This window comes from Orcinus orca, chromosome 13 (assembly GCF_937001465.1).
Source record: "Orcinus orca chromosome 13, mOrcOrc1.1, whole genome shotgun sequence".
Classification (NCBI taxonomy): Eukaryota; Metazoa; Chordata; class Mammalia; order Artiodactyla; family Delphinidae; genus Orcinus; species Orcinus orca.
The window spans coordinates 66,524,015-66,542,412 of NC_064571.1; the positions used below are offsets into that span (position 1 = coordinate 66,524,015).

At 35.8% G+C, this 18,398-nt stretch overlaps 1 protein-coding gene across 7 annotated transcripts in view; it reads left to right on the forward strand.

Moving 5' to 3' along the window:
* Positions 1–18,398, forward strand: part of MEMO1 (mediator of cell motility 1) — a 141,776-nt gene that overhangs the window by 89,202 nt on the left and 34,176 nt on the right. For 6 of the 7 annotated variants that reach the window (XR_007471026.1, XM_033425228.2, XM_033425231.2 and 3 more), the window contains one exon: positions 1,617–1,728. The exons of the other annotated variant lie outside the window; for it this stretch is intronic. Coding sequence is in view for 5 of the 6 variants with exons in the window: in XM_033425228.2 (XP_033281119.1) it covers positions 1,617–1,728 (112 nt within the window). In the remaining variant the exon portion in view is untranslated. The remainder of the gene's footprint in view (positions 1–1,616; positions 1,729–18,398) is intronic. 7 annotated transcript variants of the gene reach the window in all.

An 18,398-nucleotide genomic window follows, 5' to 3' on the forward strand; every position in this document is an offset into this window, starting at 1 on the left:
ACTCAGAATTTCCCCTCATCTGAACTCAATTTGATTTCCCCAAAGTAACCACATTCATGAACTTGGTGTGTATCCTTCCAGTTCATCAAATTATATTTTAAGTACGTTGAGTGTTTTTATTGTTTCAAGAAATTTTGCAACAAATTCTTCTGTAGAATGAAGAAAGCCATTTGCAGAGGAAATGATCACCTCTTTTTCTTTAATTTTTAGGCCTAAATTTTCATAATTTGGGGTTTTAAGTATTATAGAGTATTAGCAATTTGTTGTTAGGATATAGGTTATTAATGAAACTAGCCTTACTCCCTGGAATGGTTTTAGGGTACACATTTTTCAAATATTTAAAATGCTTTTAAAATTTTTATTTTTTTCTTCCAGTTCTATTGAGATATAGTTGACATACAACACTACATAGGTTTAAGTTATACAATATGGTGATTTGACTTTACATACATCATGAAATGATAAGTTTAGCGAATATCCATCATCTCATATAGATACAAAATTAAAGAAATAGAAAAAAATATTTTTTTCCCTTGTGATATGAACTCTTAGGATTTACTCTCAACAACTTGTATATAACATACAGCAGTGTTTATTATATTTATCATGTTGTACATTACATCCCTAGTACTTATCTTATTACTGGAAGTTTGTACCTTTTTACGACCTTCATTCCAATTCCCCTTTCCTCTGGGACACGCTTTATTTTTAAAACCTTGTTGGGGCATTCAGAAAATTTTGGTTTTGGATAGACTGACAATGAGGAATGGAGGATTTTTAATCAGGTATAATTTTATAGAAAAAAAAGTCATACCGTCATTTGTTCGTTTCTTTGTTATTGGTAAACCCATTTATGGATGTAGTTATAAAAATGCTGGTTTTGTTCAATGATAAAATAAAAATATTCTTATATCTTTTTTTACATATTTCATCATTTTCTTGCTATATATTGATAATATTTAGTTTTAAGTGTAATTCATCAGAAGGATTTGAATTACTAAATCATTTTAAAATTTTAAGATTATTTAAGGCATGGTACTGTGGTAAATTTATATTCCAGTCTATACCACGAGCTTAATTTTTAATGTTGAGGAAAATAGCATTCTCAGAAGGAATTTTCTTTTCTTATCTTAGTATGACAGGAACCTGAGGTGTAAAATAATAAGTCTGTACATTGTATTAAAAAACAAAACAAAACTCAAAAACTATATTATTAACCTCATGAGTAAGTAGACCAGGGGATTTTTCCATATTTCAGTAAGATTTCTAATCAACTGTTCTTGTTAATATCTACAGATTGAATAAGGTCAAGGATAAGCTTAGACTCAGAGGTGATTTTAGATATAATGAAAGGAATTGATGAAAAATTAAAATTACTATTTTTTATGTAACTATGTAACATATGAAAGTGCTGAATAAATCATTACATGTCTTACTGTTTTGTCTGGTATGTAAGAAGCTAGTTGTTTTTTCCTTTTTTTAAACTAAAAATGGAGAATATTATGTGGTGCTTTTTGTCTCTTGCCAAAGCATGTAGTTTTGTGTTACTGGATAGAGTCTCACAGGGTAAGGATATACATTAATATATTTGTTTTACTATATTTTGAAATCTCTAGTTTACGGAGAACTGTGGAAGACAGGAATGTTTGAACGAATGTCTCTGCAGACAGATGAAGATGAACACAGTATTGAAATGCATTTGCCTTATACAGCTAAAGCCATGGAAAGGTATATTAATTAATATAAGAAATCCCAGAGAAATCATGGATATTAATTTCTTTGGAATTATTTTAACTAGGGTGAGATAATCATTAGGGTAAAGAGTTTTAAAATTTTTGTTGAAATGAAATAAAAATTTGGGATTGGATTTTCTGAATATGGATTGAAGTTGGTTTTGAGTAGTTTGCCTATGAAGGCTTAACGTGTAAAGTGACGTGGTTGTCTTATTAGGTAGAAATATTAAAAGAAAAAAACAACAACCCGTGTGTGTGTGTTTGTGTGTATTGATTTGCCTGTTATCTTATTCATTATACATTCATTTATCTCAGAGTAACAATTACATTCTTTCATGTTATAGTGCTATAAGTAAGTAATCATAAAATTTTAGATTTGGAAGTAACTTTGGAGGTAATTTATTTCAGCCTTAATCAAAGTACATGAATCTGAGATTATCTAAATATAATATAGATCTGTTATAAAAGAGATCTCTTTTATAAAAAGTGCTTGACAGATTCTTATTTGGTACCTGCTAAAAGGTCTTCTAGTGATAGGGTGTTCACTAGACTATAAGTAGAGTGAAGACAGGGACAGTATCTATTTTGTTTTCCACTTATACCCCAGTGCCTAGCACAACGCCTGTCACGTAGTAGTCAATTTATTTTGGTAAAATGAAAGAATTGTTTTAAGAGCTTTCTTTCTTCTTTTAGGGCAATATTCAAATTAGGAAGTTTTCCTTTTATAGGTCACATTTCTCTAATTTTTTCAACCATTTCCTTTATATGGACTTAATATTCCATATGTAGTTTGACTAGTTCTAAATATGGTGAGATTATTCCTTCTCTGGTCCTCATTACTGTATTCTCTTAGGAAAATAAGTAGTGCATTATAGGTTTTCAGTAAATATTTGTCAATTAAATGCATTAATGAAGTCTGAGATTATCTAAGCAGTTATTATGCTGATATGGCTTACCTTACTATTGTCTGATATACTTGTGGTCAGCTGAAACCCCAAGGCTTTTTTATACTGTTAAGCTGGATTATTTCTCCTCTTGTACTTTTGTGCTTGATTTCTTTTTAACCCTAAATGTGTTTGTCTCTTCAGTTATTTCTGTTTAATTTTTCCATGTTGCTTTTATTCCATTATTGCAGTTTTGGGGGTTATTTCCACTCTTAATTCTGTTATCAAAGTATTATTTACTTCTCTCAGTCTTATGTTATCCACATCTTTTCACAATGATAACTATGAGGAATTAACATAAACCTGAAGAAGTTTCCAAAAATAGTGTGATATTAAATTATAAGCAGTATAATTTTAGGTTAATTGTTTTAATACATTCTAATTCTTTAGAAGTTATTAAACCAATATAGGCTGTTTAAGTTTTGGAATCCTAGTGTAATCAGAACATCCCATTCTTCAACTACATAGGACAGTAGAAAACTTTTGTTATTTGCTGAAATGTTTGCATATTTTGTCATAAGAAAATATATTTTAGACTTAATAAATTTCAATACAATAGGACCAGTAAACTGCCAACAGTATCCTTAAGGAAGCTTTAATAAAATAACATTTTTGTTGTTATTTCAAAAGTAAAACAGGCATAATGTGGAAATTTAGGAAAATAGAAATTTGAAACCAGTGAACAAAATTTTTGTTCATAATTTCCTATTAAATAGTGTTAAATAACCACTTTTAAGTATATCACTTCTCAAGAAAACCTTCCCTACATCTCAGATTACATTAGGATTCCTAATACTGACTCTTAGAAAGTACCTAGTACTTTTCCTTTGTAGTCTTTGCTGCGCTCACTACCTGTATCAGTCTTTCATTACTGAGTAACAAATTGCCTCAACGCTTAGTGACTTAAAATCATAACTATTTTATTGCTCACAATTTTTGGATCAGGAGTTTGAGTAGGGAATACCTTGCTCTGGTCCACAAGATACTGACTGAGATGGCTGGAGTGGGCCTTGAGGATCCAAGATGGCCTTAGTGCTGGCTTTTACTTGAGACACCTCATCTGTTCTCTAGATGGCCTGTTTGTTTACCAACCAGGGCTTTTCTATATTCTTGGTTTCTCTGTAGAAGGATAGTCTGGATTTCTTTACATGGTGATTCTGGATAACAAGAGAACAAAACCAGAAGTTTCTTGGCCCATTAAGGCCTAGGCCTGAAACTACATAGTATCATTTCAACTGCATTTTGTTTTTCAAAGGAGAAATAGATGCCACCTCTTGACAGGAGGAGTAGCATATGTGTACAGGAGTAGGAGGTATTGTTGGCAGCCATCTTTGCAGATGGCTACCACAATTCTTCCTCTGGTGGACAATTCACATTTCTCCAACATGGAGGGCACCCCCAGCTCTCCTAAGATGCCCAGAAATCTCATCCAGTTATGACCTCAGGTTCGAAGTCCATTATCTTATGATCTGCATTAGGTTGGGATATGGATGAGGCTCCTTGGGTGTAGCTCTTTTTGATTTGGATACCTGTGCACTAAGAAGGCAAGTCTCCCCCTCCCCCTCCCAATACACTCAGTATACAGTTTTGAGACAAGGACAGTAAAGCACAATAGTTACTTCCGTTGCAGAGTGAAAGAATGGGAAGCATGTAGTAGTCTCTGGTCCAAAGCAATTCTGAACTCTAACCAGGAAATAGAAAATATCCTTGATTATGGCTTGGTTCTGTCTTCTGGTAGTGGCTTCATAATTCATTACAGATGGTTCCTGACTTATGATGATTCCACTTAAGATTTTTTGGCTTTTTGATGGTGTGAAAGTGATACATATTAAGTAGAAACTGTACTTCGAATTTTGATCTTTTCCCAGGCTAGCAATGTGTGTGCTTACTCTCTCATGTTTCTGGGCAGTGGCAGTGAGTCGCAGCACCCAGGCAGCCTCATGATCAGAAGGGTGAACAACTTAAAATCCTCTGAACCAAGACAACCATTCTGTTTTTCATTTTCAGTACAGTATTCAATAAATTACATGAGAGATTCAACACTTTATTATGAAAAAGGCTTCGTGTTAGATGATTTGCCCAACTGTAGACTAATGTAAATGTTCTAAGCACATTTAATGTAGGCTAGGCTAAGCTATGATGTTTAGTAGGTTAGGTGTATTAAATGTATTTTCGACTTACAGTGGGTTTATTGAGACTTAACCCCATTTAAGTTGAAGAAGACCTGTATTATTCTTAGCTCTTGACTGGATCCTTTCGGCTTTTGGCTCTCCTCTCTGAGTCATTTTTACTTTTCCATAAGAAATGGGCCTTGTTTGCATCTAAGTAGCAGTTTTAGTCTGCTTCATGTATGTGACAGTTTAAGAGCCTAAAGGCCTCTTTTTATTTGGAACAGTGTTTTGTTTTGTTTTTTAGTACAAACTGATTGAACTCCATTAAACACTTTGTGGGTTTTCTGTACATCAGATTATAAGTGCATTCCATTAGACAAAAGTCACATCCACAGTTCTTTCTGAGACAGGCTTCTTTCTACTTTGGATCTCAAGTTAGGGGCCTGGAGTTTCTTAGAAGCCCTTTTACCTGCCTGAGAGAGTATACAAGCACTGTCTTAAGTCTTCCTGAGGTCCTAATACATTTTACAGATGCGTTTTGATTTGATGCCTCTGAGCCCATGTTCTTGGTAGCACTGTGGATTTGATCTTTGTCCTTATGTTGTTTCTTTGACAGTTTTCTGCTATCTGTAGAGGCTAGCGATGAGAAAGTTATTTTCCAACCAAGCAACTCCTGGTTGGAAATATTTCTTTTAAATTCTGCTTATAATTCTTTAGCTCATGTTTTTCTTCTTGTACCTTCTCATTCTTGGCTGTAAAGAAGCCATTGACACTTTGAATATTTTGTCTGGAAATCTTCTTAGCTATTTTTAATCTTTAAGTGTATTTTTAATCTACTAAGTTACGTTATGCTAATTGTTCTCCCAGTAAATAATATGGATAACCCTATTTCTAGCCTCCTATAGCAGTGTCCTTACTGCTCATCCAGTTTCCAGGCTCCTTGTTGCCCTTTCAACTTCCACCTATCTCTGTGTCCACAAAGCCAATATTATATTTTTTAGGTTTCTCTTACAGTAATACGCTTTCCAGGTACTATTTTTTGGTCTCAGTTATCTATTGCAGCATGGCATATCACCTTAAAGTACGTTTTTTTTTTTGTTTATGATTCTTTGGGCTAGAAATTTGGTCAGGGATGAGTGGCAACCAGTCATCTCTGTTTTATCTGCTGCCAGTTGAGACAGGTTGACTTAGGCTAGATGTTCCAAGGTGCTCTCACTTTCTGTTTGGGGCTATGATGCAGGTTGTCTGCTGGGCACCCTAGTTCTCATCTTGGTGCTATCTCCACTTGTTGTTACTCTTCCTTCAGGGCCTGTCTCTTACACATGGTTTCCCTTTCCTGCTGGACTATCCTGAAGTACATGGCAGTTCAGGGTAACAAGAAAACAAGTAGAAACTTCTAGGCCTCTTAATATTTAGGCTTGGAACTGGCACAGTATCACTTATGTTGCATTCTACTTGGCAAAGTAAGTTGGAAGGCTAGGTTCAAAGGGAAGGAGAAATTGGCTCTATACCTAATGGGAGGGGTGGCATGAGCATTCAGAAGTGGGAGGAATTTTGGTGATTATATTTGTAGACAACCTACCACAGTAGCACTGCAGTTAAATAGCTCTTTATCTCCCTTCTCTGGTACTTCCCTAACCTATTCCCTACTCCAGGGCAGCTAGTCTACCCTGTATCTTCTGTACCCGTCTCAGTACCTGGTACACAAAAGGATCTCAATAATTAATTGTTGAATAAATTAATAACAATCTATTTTTAATACTTTTATTAAATATTTTTTCCAAAAATGAGATCAGTTTTTTTTATTAACTGCTTTTCATATCATGAACCTATTTCCATGTCATTTTTTAAACTCCTTTTTATTGGGTATACATAGGACTTTCTAGTATATGTCTCTGTAATACTTCAATTGATCATTTAATTTTAAAACTTTTCCCTCATTTTTCACTACTATAAAAACAGGTTTAACAATTAAATATCTATTATTTATAATTTTCTTATTTTAAACGGATTTAAAAATGATATTCATTAGAGGTTATAGAGGAGAAAACATAAAATGACCCATAATCCCCTTGCTCAGTTAATTCTGTTGACATTTAAAAAATGGATGTACATGGTTTAAAAGTGTAAACAACATCAAGAAGTACAAAATGAGCAGTGAAAGCCGCTTTGCTTCTCCTCAACCAGTGTTTACTGACAGTAAAAATTATTATAGATATGCTAACATATATGTATGAATATATGTTTGTGTATATACAATATATGTATAAGATTTATACATACACATGTTTTTGTGAAAATTAAAACATGTGAATAGGAGATTATATCTTAAGTATTTTATTCTGATCCTTTTTTTCCATATATTATCTTTACGATTGAAATTCATAGTATTTTTTTGTTTTTGTTTTTGTTTTTGCGGTACGCGGCCTCTCACTGTCGTGGCCTCTCCCGTTCCGGAGCACAGGCTCCGGACGCGCAGGCTCAGCGGCCATGGCTCACGGGCCCAGCCGCTCTGCGGCATGTGAGATCTTCCCAGACCGGGGCACGAACCCATGTCCCCTGCATCGGCAGGCGGACTCTCAACCACTGCGCCACCAGGGAAGTCCAGAAATTCATAGTTTTTAATATTGCATATAATTACATTTGAGAGAGTTAAGTTTGGATATGTAGAAATCGTATATCTTGAAAAAAACTGTTCACTCTTAACAACATGATCCCACCTCTTCTTTTTCTTTGCATTTTACTCTGTTCAGTTATCTTTCGCCCCTTTTATTCCTTTCTCTATATCATTCCCATTTACTCTATTTACAGTTTAAATTTTTAATTGATTTCTGAGGTAATTTACATACTGTAAAATATGCTCTTTATGGCATAGAAGTCTGTGAATATTGATAAATGCAGAGTTGTAAATATTCACCACCGTCAAGATATAGAACAATTCCTTTGCCCTAATTTCAGTGCTTTTCTTTTTTGTTCAGAAAAATGTGCAAAGTAAATAGAGTTCTTTAGTAACTTTCAAAGTGTTTGAGAAATATGACCCTATAAAAATGTTCATGTTGGGGCTTCCCTGGTGGCGCAGTGGTTGGGAGTCCGCCTGCAGATGCAGGGGACGTGGATTCGTGCCCCGGTCCGGGAGGGTCCCACATGCCATGGAGAGGCTGGGCCCGTGAGCCATGGCCGCTGGGCCTGCGCGTCCGGAGCCTGTGCTCCGCAGTGGGAGAGGCCACGGCAGTGGGAGGCCCGCGTACCGCAAAAAAAAAAAAAAAAAAAAAAAAGTTCATGTTCACTGTAAAAATATCATTATTATCTTTTTAGCCATATAATGCTTTTTGTTACTAATATTTTGGAACATGGGCAACTTGAAAACACAGTACCGTGTATTTAAATCTGTTTCATCTTATGTTTCAGGTTCTAGCCAATCTTAGAAATTCACCATGGTTAGGATTTGGTAACTTAGTACTTATACCATTATATATATCTAGAAAATCTTGATTTTGTATAGTTTAATCCAAATTGTTAAACCTAATTCTTGTAATTCTTGTGTTTATTTGTATTAATTATATTTTTGAGTTCCCTAAGTGAGAATGTCAGATGCCTTGTATGGTATTAATTACTATTAACTGAACATTTTTTCTATTTGTAACATCTTATACTAGTATAATACATTTGTGATAATTGATGAACCAATATTGATACATGATTATTAACTGAAGTTCATAGTTTAATTAGGGTTCACTCTTTGTGTTATATAGTTTATGGGTTTTGCGAAGTGCCTCATGTCATGTATCTACCATTATAGTACCCTGTAAAATAGTTTTACTGCCCTAAAAATCCCCTGTGCTTTACCTATTCGTCTTCTCCCCCCTCTCTACCTCCATCCAACCCCTGGTAACTGCTGATCTTTTTACTGTCTTCATAGTCATACAGTTTCTAGAATATCATGTAGTTGGAATCATGCAGTATGTAGCCTTTTCAGGTTGGCTTCTTTAACTTGGTAATATATTTTCAAGATTCCTTCATGTCTTTTTATGGCTTGGTAGCTTATTTTTCTTTATGTTGAATAATAGTCCATTTTATGGGTGTATCACAGTGTATCCATTTACCTATTAAGAGATTATTGATATACTTGGATTAATATCTGTTATATTTGTTACCATTTTCTGTTCATTGCCCTTGTTCTTTATTTCTTTTTTGTCTTCCCCTCTTTTTCTTCTTGCTCAGGTTTTAATTGAGCATTTAATATGAATTCATTTTCTTTCCTCTCTTTGTATATTGATTATACTTCTTTTTACTTTGTTTAGTGGTTGCTTTAAAGTTTGCAACATACATTTGCAACTGATGCAAGTGTACTTTCAAGTAACACGGTACTGATTCATGTAGTGCAAGTATCTTATAACAGAGTATTCCTGATTTCTCCTTCCTGTCCCTTATAACATTGTTATCATTCATAAGCTATAATTACCAAACACATTATTGCTATAATTATTTTGAACAATTGTTATCTGTTGGATCAATTAAGAATAAGAAAAATAAAATGAAATAAACGAAAGATGTTATTTTACATTCTTTTATCCCTCTCTAATGTGCTTCCTTTCTTTTATGTTGATATGAGTTTATGACCTATATCATTTTCCTTGTCTCAGAAGGACTTTTTGGCAGTTTATAGCTCTGATTTTATTTTATTTATTTTAAAATATTTATTTATTTGGCTGTATTGGGTCTTAGTAGTGGCGTGCGGGTTCTTCTCTAGATGTGGCGCACAGGCTCCAGAGCACATGGGCTCAGTAGTGCGGCCCTCAGGTTTAGTTGCCCCGCAGCATGTAGGATCTTAGTTACCCAACCAGGGATCAAACCCGCTTCCCCTGCATTGGAAGGCAGATTCTTAACCACTGGACCACCAGGGAAGTTCCTGATTTTATTATTTAAAACTTGTTATTTTGGGTTGGAGAAAGGATTTCTTTTCCTTTACCTTTGTCACCTTCTCAGGAATACACAAGAGACTCCTTTTCCAATGTTGCTGTTAATCACAGATTAAGAATAATGTATTTTATTCATGGGGAGTAATTAAGTAGGCTAGTAAACAAAACTCATTTTGGCCCATAATCGTAATTCCCCCTGCCTTCAGTTTTACTAGTTATTGATGTAAATATTTAATTTTTTTTTTTTTTTTTTGCGGTACTCGGGCCTCTCACTGTTGTGACCTCTCCCGTTGTGGAGCACAGGCTCCAGACACGCGTAGGCTCAGTGGCCATGGCTCATGGGCCCAGCCGCTCCGTGGCATGTGGGATCTTCCCGAACCGGGGCACGAACCCGTGTCCCCTGCATCAGCAGGCGGACTCTCAACCACTGCGCCACCAGGGAAGCCCTGATTGTTTTTAAGATGACATTTACTCTCAAAATTTAAAAATTTTGGTTAATCTGAATTTTTCCGGTATTAGTAGAGTTGCCTAATTGTGCAAGGAATGACAGGTGATAAAAAATAAGTAAATATTTTGTGTTTCCTCAGCATATAGTCTAGTAGGAGAGATATCTATATAAATAAATGTAATATAATTCAAAATGTAATAAGTACGATTGAAGAGTTTATAGGAACAGAAAAGGGGGGGTGTAGGTGATAACTGAGTTAGGGGAGCACAGAAGGCTTTGTGAGAAGGTGATATTTGAGTGGACTTTGAGGATGGCTATAATTTTCACAGAATGGGGCAGAATTTTTTGAGGGAAAGGGAGTACTGTAAATACAAAGTATAGGAGTAAGAAAGCCCAGGGCTTATTTTAAGAACAGAAAATTAATCGACTTAGCTTGCAGGAGTTACAGAAGGCTGAACTAGTAACTGAGGTCTGTCTGTAGATGTTTTTTGGCCTGCATAGTTAGAAAAAGTTTTTTCACAGATATGAATGTTTTTAGTTGGATATTGGTCCTGCCACTTCCTGTTATCTTATACCTTATCTGACTTTTCACACATATATGATACCAACGTGGGACTGGAGACATTTGAATAGGTAACTTTGTAGAGGTGTAGAGTAAGAGGGCCAAGATTAGAAAGTTGGAAAGTAGGTTGGGACAGGATTATGAAGGGCATTGAAAGTCATTTTAAGATATTTGTATTTCATTCCATGATTGGCATAGAGCTAGTAAAAGTTCCTCAACAAAAGAGGGAGATGATTAGAACTTGACTATAAGAGTATTACTCTTTGATGGCGTGATGGTACTGTGAAGGATGGATTAGAATTGGAAGAGGTTGGTAGAAATAGTTTAGAAATCACGGGGGCTTTGAACTAACGTGGTGGATAGGGTAGCAGACTGAGCAGATTATGGGAGACATTTAAAGGTTAGAATGAGCAAAACTTGGTAAATATTTCTATGTGGTAGAGTAAGATAATTTTAAGATAAGTTTAAGGCCTAAGAGTATACAATTATCAGAGATGGTAAAGCTGTTAAGTTTTAGGTGTAAACCCGGGTGTAATTTTAGGAGAGCATAGGGCATGGAAATAAATGTTGACTTGTTTCTCTCAAAATACTAGAATGTCTCTATAATTCTGACAGCAGACTTGGGCCAATTTATCATAGGACTCTTGCTTCAAATGGTTGTTTCCAAAACACAGTTTAGTACGATTCTCTGGTACCTGAAATATGCCTGCTCTTGTAAAACCTTTCTAATAAGTACTCCTACTGGAATGGAAATTCAGAAAGATAAAACCTTTGAAATTAGTTTTGATAATCTCATTAGATTCACTTACCTGATCCAACAGTAAAGATTTATAATGACTTAATGGTAATTTTAGTTGTCATTGACAGCTAGTTTACCTTCTCCCTTTTCCCTTTTCTTTCCCTTCCCCAGTTTCCCTTTTTCATGAACATAGAAGTTTCCTTTTGAGTATTACCTGTATCCGGAAGAGAGCATTTTTTAGAATTATAGATAGAACATGGAGACTCTCTGGAATAATAAGTACAAATTCTCTGTTGGTCGTAATGGAATAATTTTAGTTTCTATGACCATGAAAAGGATGAGCAAGAGGTAGCATAAGACATTTGAGAAGATTGGGATGTATTTTATTTTTATCAGAGTAAAGATTTTTTTATATTTACATATGTTTTGTCCTCTTTTTTCCCTATGAATATTTTCTGTCTAAAAGAGGAGAGGAGAGTAAATTATATAGTGATATTATTGTGGCAACAGCCTCAGCACCTTAGGGATAAGAATAATTTTTCTTCTGACTGGCTTAGTTATTATTTATTTGGTTGCACTGGGTCTTACTTGCGGCAGGCAGGCTCCTTAGTTGTGGCTTGCCAGCTCCTTAGTTGTGGCATGCAGACTCTTAGTTGCAGCATGCATGTGAGATCTAGTTCCCCAACCAGGGATCGAACCCGGGCCCCCTGTATTGGGAACACGGAGTCTTAACCACTGTGCCACCAGGGAAGTACCTATGATTTTTTTTTTAAATTCTCACCTGAGTAGCTCTGGACTGCTTCTAAAATCTTTGGGAAGTTGGAACTTGTATAGAAAAGAAATTTCTCATGTTCATCAGTTTTGTTCAGGGGAGAAATATTCAGATTAATGCCATAGAAAGAATAAGCAAATAACTATTTGTATACAGTATTTCATCTAGTTTAAAATGTCATCAATTTTAAGATTTCAGTTACTTATATATCACTAATTAAGTAAAAACACTGTCATTTAAATTGTTTTCTTATCACTTAGAATATTCATATTAGAGTTCACATTTTTTCCTTCTGATGAGGACTTTTAAGATCTACTCTTAGCAAGTTTCGAATATTCAATAGTGTTATTAACTGTAGCATTAACTGTAGAATTATGTTAGCTACAAATTCACATTTTTATATTAGAATTTTTACATTAGAATTTAGACTTTTTGTGCTCTGTACCATTAAGAGCATTGGTGATACGGTGATATTGTTTTTTAAAAAATATTTGTTTATTTATTTATTTGGCTGCGCTGGGTCTTAGTTGCGGCATGTAGGATCTTTGTTCTAGCACGTGGGATCTTAGTTGCGGCACGCGGGACCTTTTAGTTGTGGCATGCGGGATCTTTAGTTGCGGCATGTGGGATCTAGTTCCCTGACCAGCGATCAAACCCGGGCACCCTGCGTTGGGTGTGCAGAGTCTTAGCCACTGGACCACCAGGGAAGTCCCAATATTGTTTGTTTGGTTTTTTTAAATTTTTATTTATTTATGGCTGCATTGGGTCTTCGTTGCTGCGCGCGGGCCTTCTCTAGTTCTCTGTTGTTGCAGGGCACAGGCTCTAGGTGCGTGGGTTTCAGTGGTTGAGACGTGTTGGCTTCAGTGGTTGAGGCATGTGGGCTCAGTAGTTGGCAGGCAGATTCTTAACCACTGCACCACAACGGAAGCCTATATTGTTTGTTTTTAAAGAGAGTGCTTCACTATTGGTTCTGGGATTTCAATTATCGTTTGTTACACATCTTGGATATAGTAATTTTCTGCAGCACGGGTTAAAGTATAGGACAGAAAAAGGGATAAAACTTTCATCTACATTACTAAAGTGCTCACAAGAGTTTTGCAAGGTACATTTTATTAACTCTGTTTTTACTGATGACAGTTGAGGCTTAGGGTAGGTTAAGTAACCTGGTGCAAGTAGCACAGTTTGCAAGTGGCAAAGATGGATTTTCTTTCTTTCTTCTTTTTCTTTTTTTAACAGTTTTATTGAAGTTTGAAATATGAGTGATATCTTGTAAAATTCATCCACATAAGATTATAGCTCACTGATTTCTGGTAAATTTATAGATTTGTGCAGACATCTCACAATCTAGTTTTAAAACAACATTTTTATCACCCAAAAAAGAAACCTTGTGTCCATTTGAGGGCAATTCTTGCTCCCATTCTCAACCTCAGGCAACCATTTACCTTCTTTCTTTCTCTATAGATTTGTAGTTTTTGGAAATTTTAAATAAATGGAATCATACAAAATATAGTCTTTTGTGTCTGTCCTTTTTCACTTAGCATACTGTTTTTGAGATTCATCCATGTTGCGGTATGTACCCATGGTTCATTCTTTTTATTGCCAAGTAGTTATTCCGTTGTATGAATATGCCACATTTTGTTTAACCATTCACCAGTTAATGGACATTTGGATCATTTTCATTTTTGGCTATTAGGAATAATGATATAAACATTCTTGTACAAATCTTTATGTGAACACATGTTTTCATTTCTCTTGAATAGTTACTTGGAAATGGAATTGCTGAGTCATATGATAAGTCTGTGTTTTAACTCTTTTAGAAACTGCCAAACTGTTTTTCAAAGTGATGACACTGTTTTATATTCCAGGAACAATGCATGAGGGTTTTGTTTCTCCACATTCTGGCCAGTACCTGTTATTGTCGGTCTTTTTTTTACAACCATTCTGATAGATGTGTAGTGTAACCTCACTGTGGTGTTAATTTGCATCTCTCCAGTGACTTATGAAGTTGAGCACGTTTTCATATGATTATTAGTCATTCGTGTATCTTCTTTTGTCAAATGCCTATTCATATATTTTGCCCTAGTTTTAATTTGATAATTCATCTTTTTACTGAGTTACAAGATTTTATATATTCTGGACACAGGTTTTTTTATTCATATATATGATATCCAAAGATTTCCTCCCATTGTATGGCTTGTCTGTTTGTTTTCTTAATGGTGTCTGTTGAAGAGCAAACATTCTTGATGAATTTTTATCTTTTTTTTTTCTTGTATGGATTCTGCTTTTGAATCCAGGGCCACATAGATTTTCTCTTCTTGAATGTGTTCTGCAGACCATATCTGGCCCACAGCTTGTTATTGTAATGTTTTATCGGAACATAGTCACACCCATTCATTTACCTAATGACTATGGCTGCTTTCTCTTTACAGTGACAGTTGAGTAGTTTCTACAGATATTGTATGGCCCAGAAAACCTACAGTATGGCCCATTTCAAAAGATGTTTGCTGAACCCAGTTCTAGATGTCTTACGGTTTTAGATTATAGTTGTGGCTATTAACCAGTTTGTGTATGGTATGAGGTAAAGGTCTGAGTTCACTTTTTTCCTATGGATACGCAATTATCCCAGTACCATTTGTTGAAAAGTCTATCCTGTAAGTAATGAGTCATTTTCTTTTTGCTGCTTTCAAGATTTTCTCTTTGTCTTTGATTTTCATCAGTTTCATTATGGTGTACCTAGGTTGGGAATCTCTTTATACTTACCTACTTTGGGTTGTTTAGTTTTTTTTGATCTGAAGATTAATGTTTTTCATGAAATTTGGAAAGTTTTCAGCCATTATTTTTTTCTAATACTTTTACTGTAACTTTTCTGGGATTCCCATTGTGTGCATCCTCGTATGTTTGATATTGTATATATCAAGCATAGTTTCCTTTATTTCTTTGAACATATTTTTAATAACTTTTAAAATCTTTGTCTGCTAAATCTAATATCTGGTCCCATTTGAATACAGCTTCTACTTCCACTCCCACCCCCACCCTACGCCCAAGAGTGGGTCACAGGTTCCTTTTTCTTTGGCTCACAATTTTTTTCTTGAAACTGGACTTTTTACATTCTGGGTTGGCCAAAAAGTTTGTTTGTGTTTTTCCATAAGATCTTACAGAAAAACCGGAACGAACCTTTTAGCCAACCCAATAGTATATTATAGCAACTTTATTCTTTTTTTTTAAACTTTTTATTTTATATTATAGTCAGTTAACAATGTTGTGATAGTTTCAGGTGTACAGCAGAGTGATTCAGTTATACATATACATGTATCTATTCTTTTTCAAATACTTTTCCCATTTAGGTTGTTACATAATATTGAGCAGAGTTCCCTGTGCTATACAGTAGGTCCTTGTTGGTTATCCATTTTAAATATAGCAGTGTGTAGTGTCAGTCCCAAACTCCCTAGCTATCCCTCCCCTCTGCCCTTCCCCCCTGGTAATCATAAGTTTGTTCTCTAAGTCTGTGAGTCTGTTTCTGTTTTGTAAATAAGTTCATTTGTACCTTTTTTTTTTTTTTTTTTTGCGGTACGAGGGCCTCTCACTGTTGTGGCCTCTCCCGTTGCGGAGCACAGGCTCCGGACGCACAGGCTCAGCGGCCATGGCTCACGGGCCCAGCCGCTCCGCGGCTTGTAGGATCTTCCCGGACCAGGGCACGAACCCGTGTCCCCTGCATTGGCAGGCGGACTCTCAACCACTGCGCCACCAGGGAAGCCCCCGTTAATTTTTTTAAAAGTAACTTTCGTGGACTCTGTGTGGAATTTGTCTCTCTCACAGTATTTGGCTACTGATGTATCTCCTTAGCTTTTAAAAAATTCTTATTTATATTTTTTACCCTGGCTTTCTAGAGTTCACCCCTGTATCTGCACTGCTTAGTGCTTAGCTACTGTTTGTTTGGAGGTTGTGCTTAAACATGTTGAACCTGTATACCTTTCACCCTCTGCTGCTGGATTGTGTATGTTTTGGGGAGCACATATGAAATTTTCAAGTTTGCCTCCTTTGCTTTCTGTTGGATCTTCTCTGGTCTCCCTGTGCATGTGTGGAGGTTTCCAGTCAGCCAGGGATGTGTAAGAGCTTGGTGTCTCTCAGGTCTCCACTTACCCTTGTGCTTGCTCTCATCCTCCCAATTACCTGGCATTTGGCAAGAGCTTAGGGCCTTATGGACCTCCCCTGTACACATGTGCTGCCTCCTGTTCAGCCAGGTCACCATCAGGGCATCTCTTCAGAATATATGAATTTATTCAGTCCCTATATGGGTCTCTCCTTTCCCAGACCTCCCTGTTAGATTTCTAGGTAGTCCTCAGGTTTGTGGCTTGCCTCAAATGATATGGTAATTTCAGGCAACAAAAGCTGCAGGATTTTCTGTTTCCTGCTGGGTGTGGGTATTCTGCTCTCTACTCCAAATCAAAGTCAGCTTCCTTCAGCGGTGAAGCTGCTGGTTTTCACAGGCAATCTCACCTTGCTTTCCCCATAATGTTGGTGGAGCAGGGAAGGGAGATAGAGTCAGTTCCTGGTAAGATGCCAGACTTCCACTGTTCTTCCCAAGAAATCAGTTTATTTTTCATGAATAAACTCTTCTCATTGTGTTTTTCGCCCTTGGTTGATTTCCAAAGCACAAAATGGTTGGTTTTTTTGACAGCTTTATCCAGTTTTTATAATTGTTATTTGAGGGCGAGATTTTATACTCCTTCACTAGGGAAGTCCAACTTCACAACTTGGATTCTAAAACCTAGGAATATTACATTTCAAAGCCAAATGCTCTTTTCTCTAAGTCATGCTTTGTGGGGATAGAGAACAACAAGCAATTTTTTAAAAAGAGAAATAACAAAGAGGTGGATGGATGAATCTTGATTCAGAGCTTAGATTTCTAAGTAGTATTAGACTTTTACCTCTGTGTAGATAGTTCAGACAGGTTAATTGAATAGTTTGGTGGCTGTTATGGAGAAGGAGACGTGTTTGCTCAGAGTGAAGCAACTATTGTTGACAAAGTACTTTTCTTGTAGTATTCCTTACTTCATAACAGTTTTATGAAAAGGGTATTGTAATTATGATCATTTTACAAATAATATAAATTTTTAGGTTGGTAACTTACCTATGCTCTCAACATTTATTTGTATGTGATAGAGATAGTACTTGAGTCCATTTCTTCTGACTTCTTGTTTTTTATACTCTATATAACTGCTTCCCTACTATGTCATAATTACTTGCAGACTCTTTAATGATCTTAGTGTATTTATTTATGTAGGTAGTACTTGAAGTTAGAACAATTCATAACAATCTTCTTGAATTTTTACTAGCGCTCAAATTCTTTTCTTTCATATGATAATCACTCTTAACTTACTGAAGAGCCCCTATTCGTTCATGCAGTTGTTAAGCAAAGTGGTAAGAATCAGAGAAAGAGATATCCCATGGCAGCTTCCTCTGCCAGCTTCCTCTTTTTTTCTTACTCCATAGATGCAGATTCTGCCCAAGAAGCCCCTGCATTGCAGAGGGATTGGAGATCTGTATGATCTGTTTATTTCGCAATTGACAAGGGTAAGGGGGCCTTTTTGGGGGAGGCGCTTGGGTGCCCTGAATTTAGCTTTATGAAGCTGAGCTAACATTTATTTTGGTAATACTTAAACCTAGTGTTTTTACAGACCCTTTTATGAATTCTGTTTGTCCAACATCAATTAAGTGCCGGATTATATTAAAAAGCATTTATTACAATGATTTTTTTAAAAGTCCTGTTTAGAACAAGTCAGACAAACATGATTCATGCTTCTAAAATTCCAAATCTGGGATCCTTTAGAATATAAATAATATTGAATATATGTAAACAAAATTTCACTACAATGAAAAATTTAAAAGGTCTGTTTCTGTAGCCCGTCACAGTTATTCTTAATTAATCTGCTCTGTTCCTTTTCCATAAATCTTTCAATCTATAGAGTGAAAAAGGGACTTGTGGATATGCCATAAACATTGTGGATGGGCGTGGCGTCTTTTTCTTGTTGCTAGAAATTAATATCTATTTCCTTGAATTCTATGTCCACCCTAGATGCCAGTGAAATTTGAGTTGTATCTTCAGACTGTCCTGTATCTGTTTATTAGTATAGGAGTAAGGTGCATTTGGTGAATCTTACGGGAGCCAA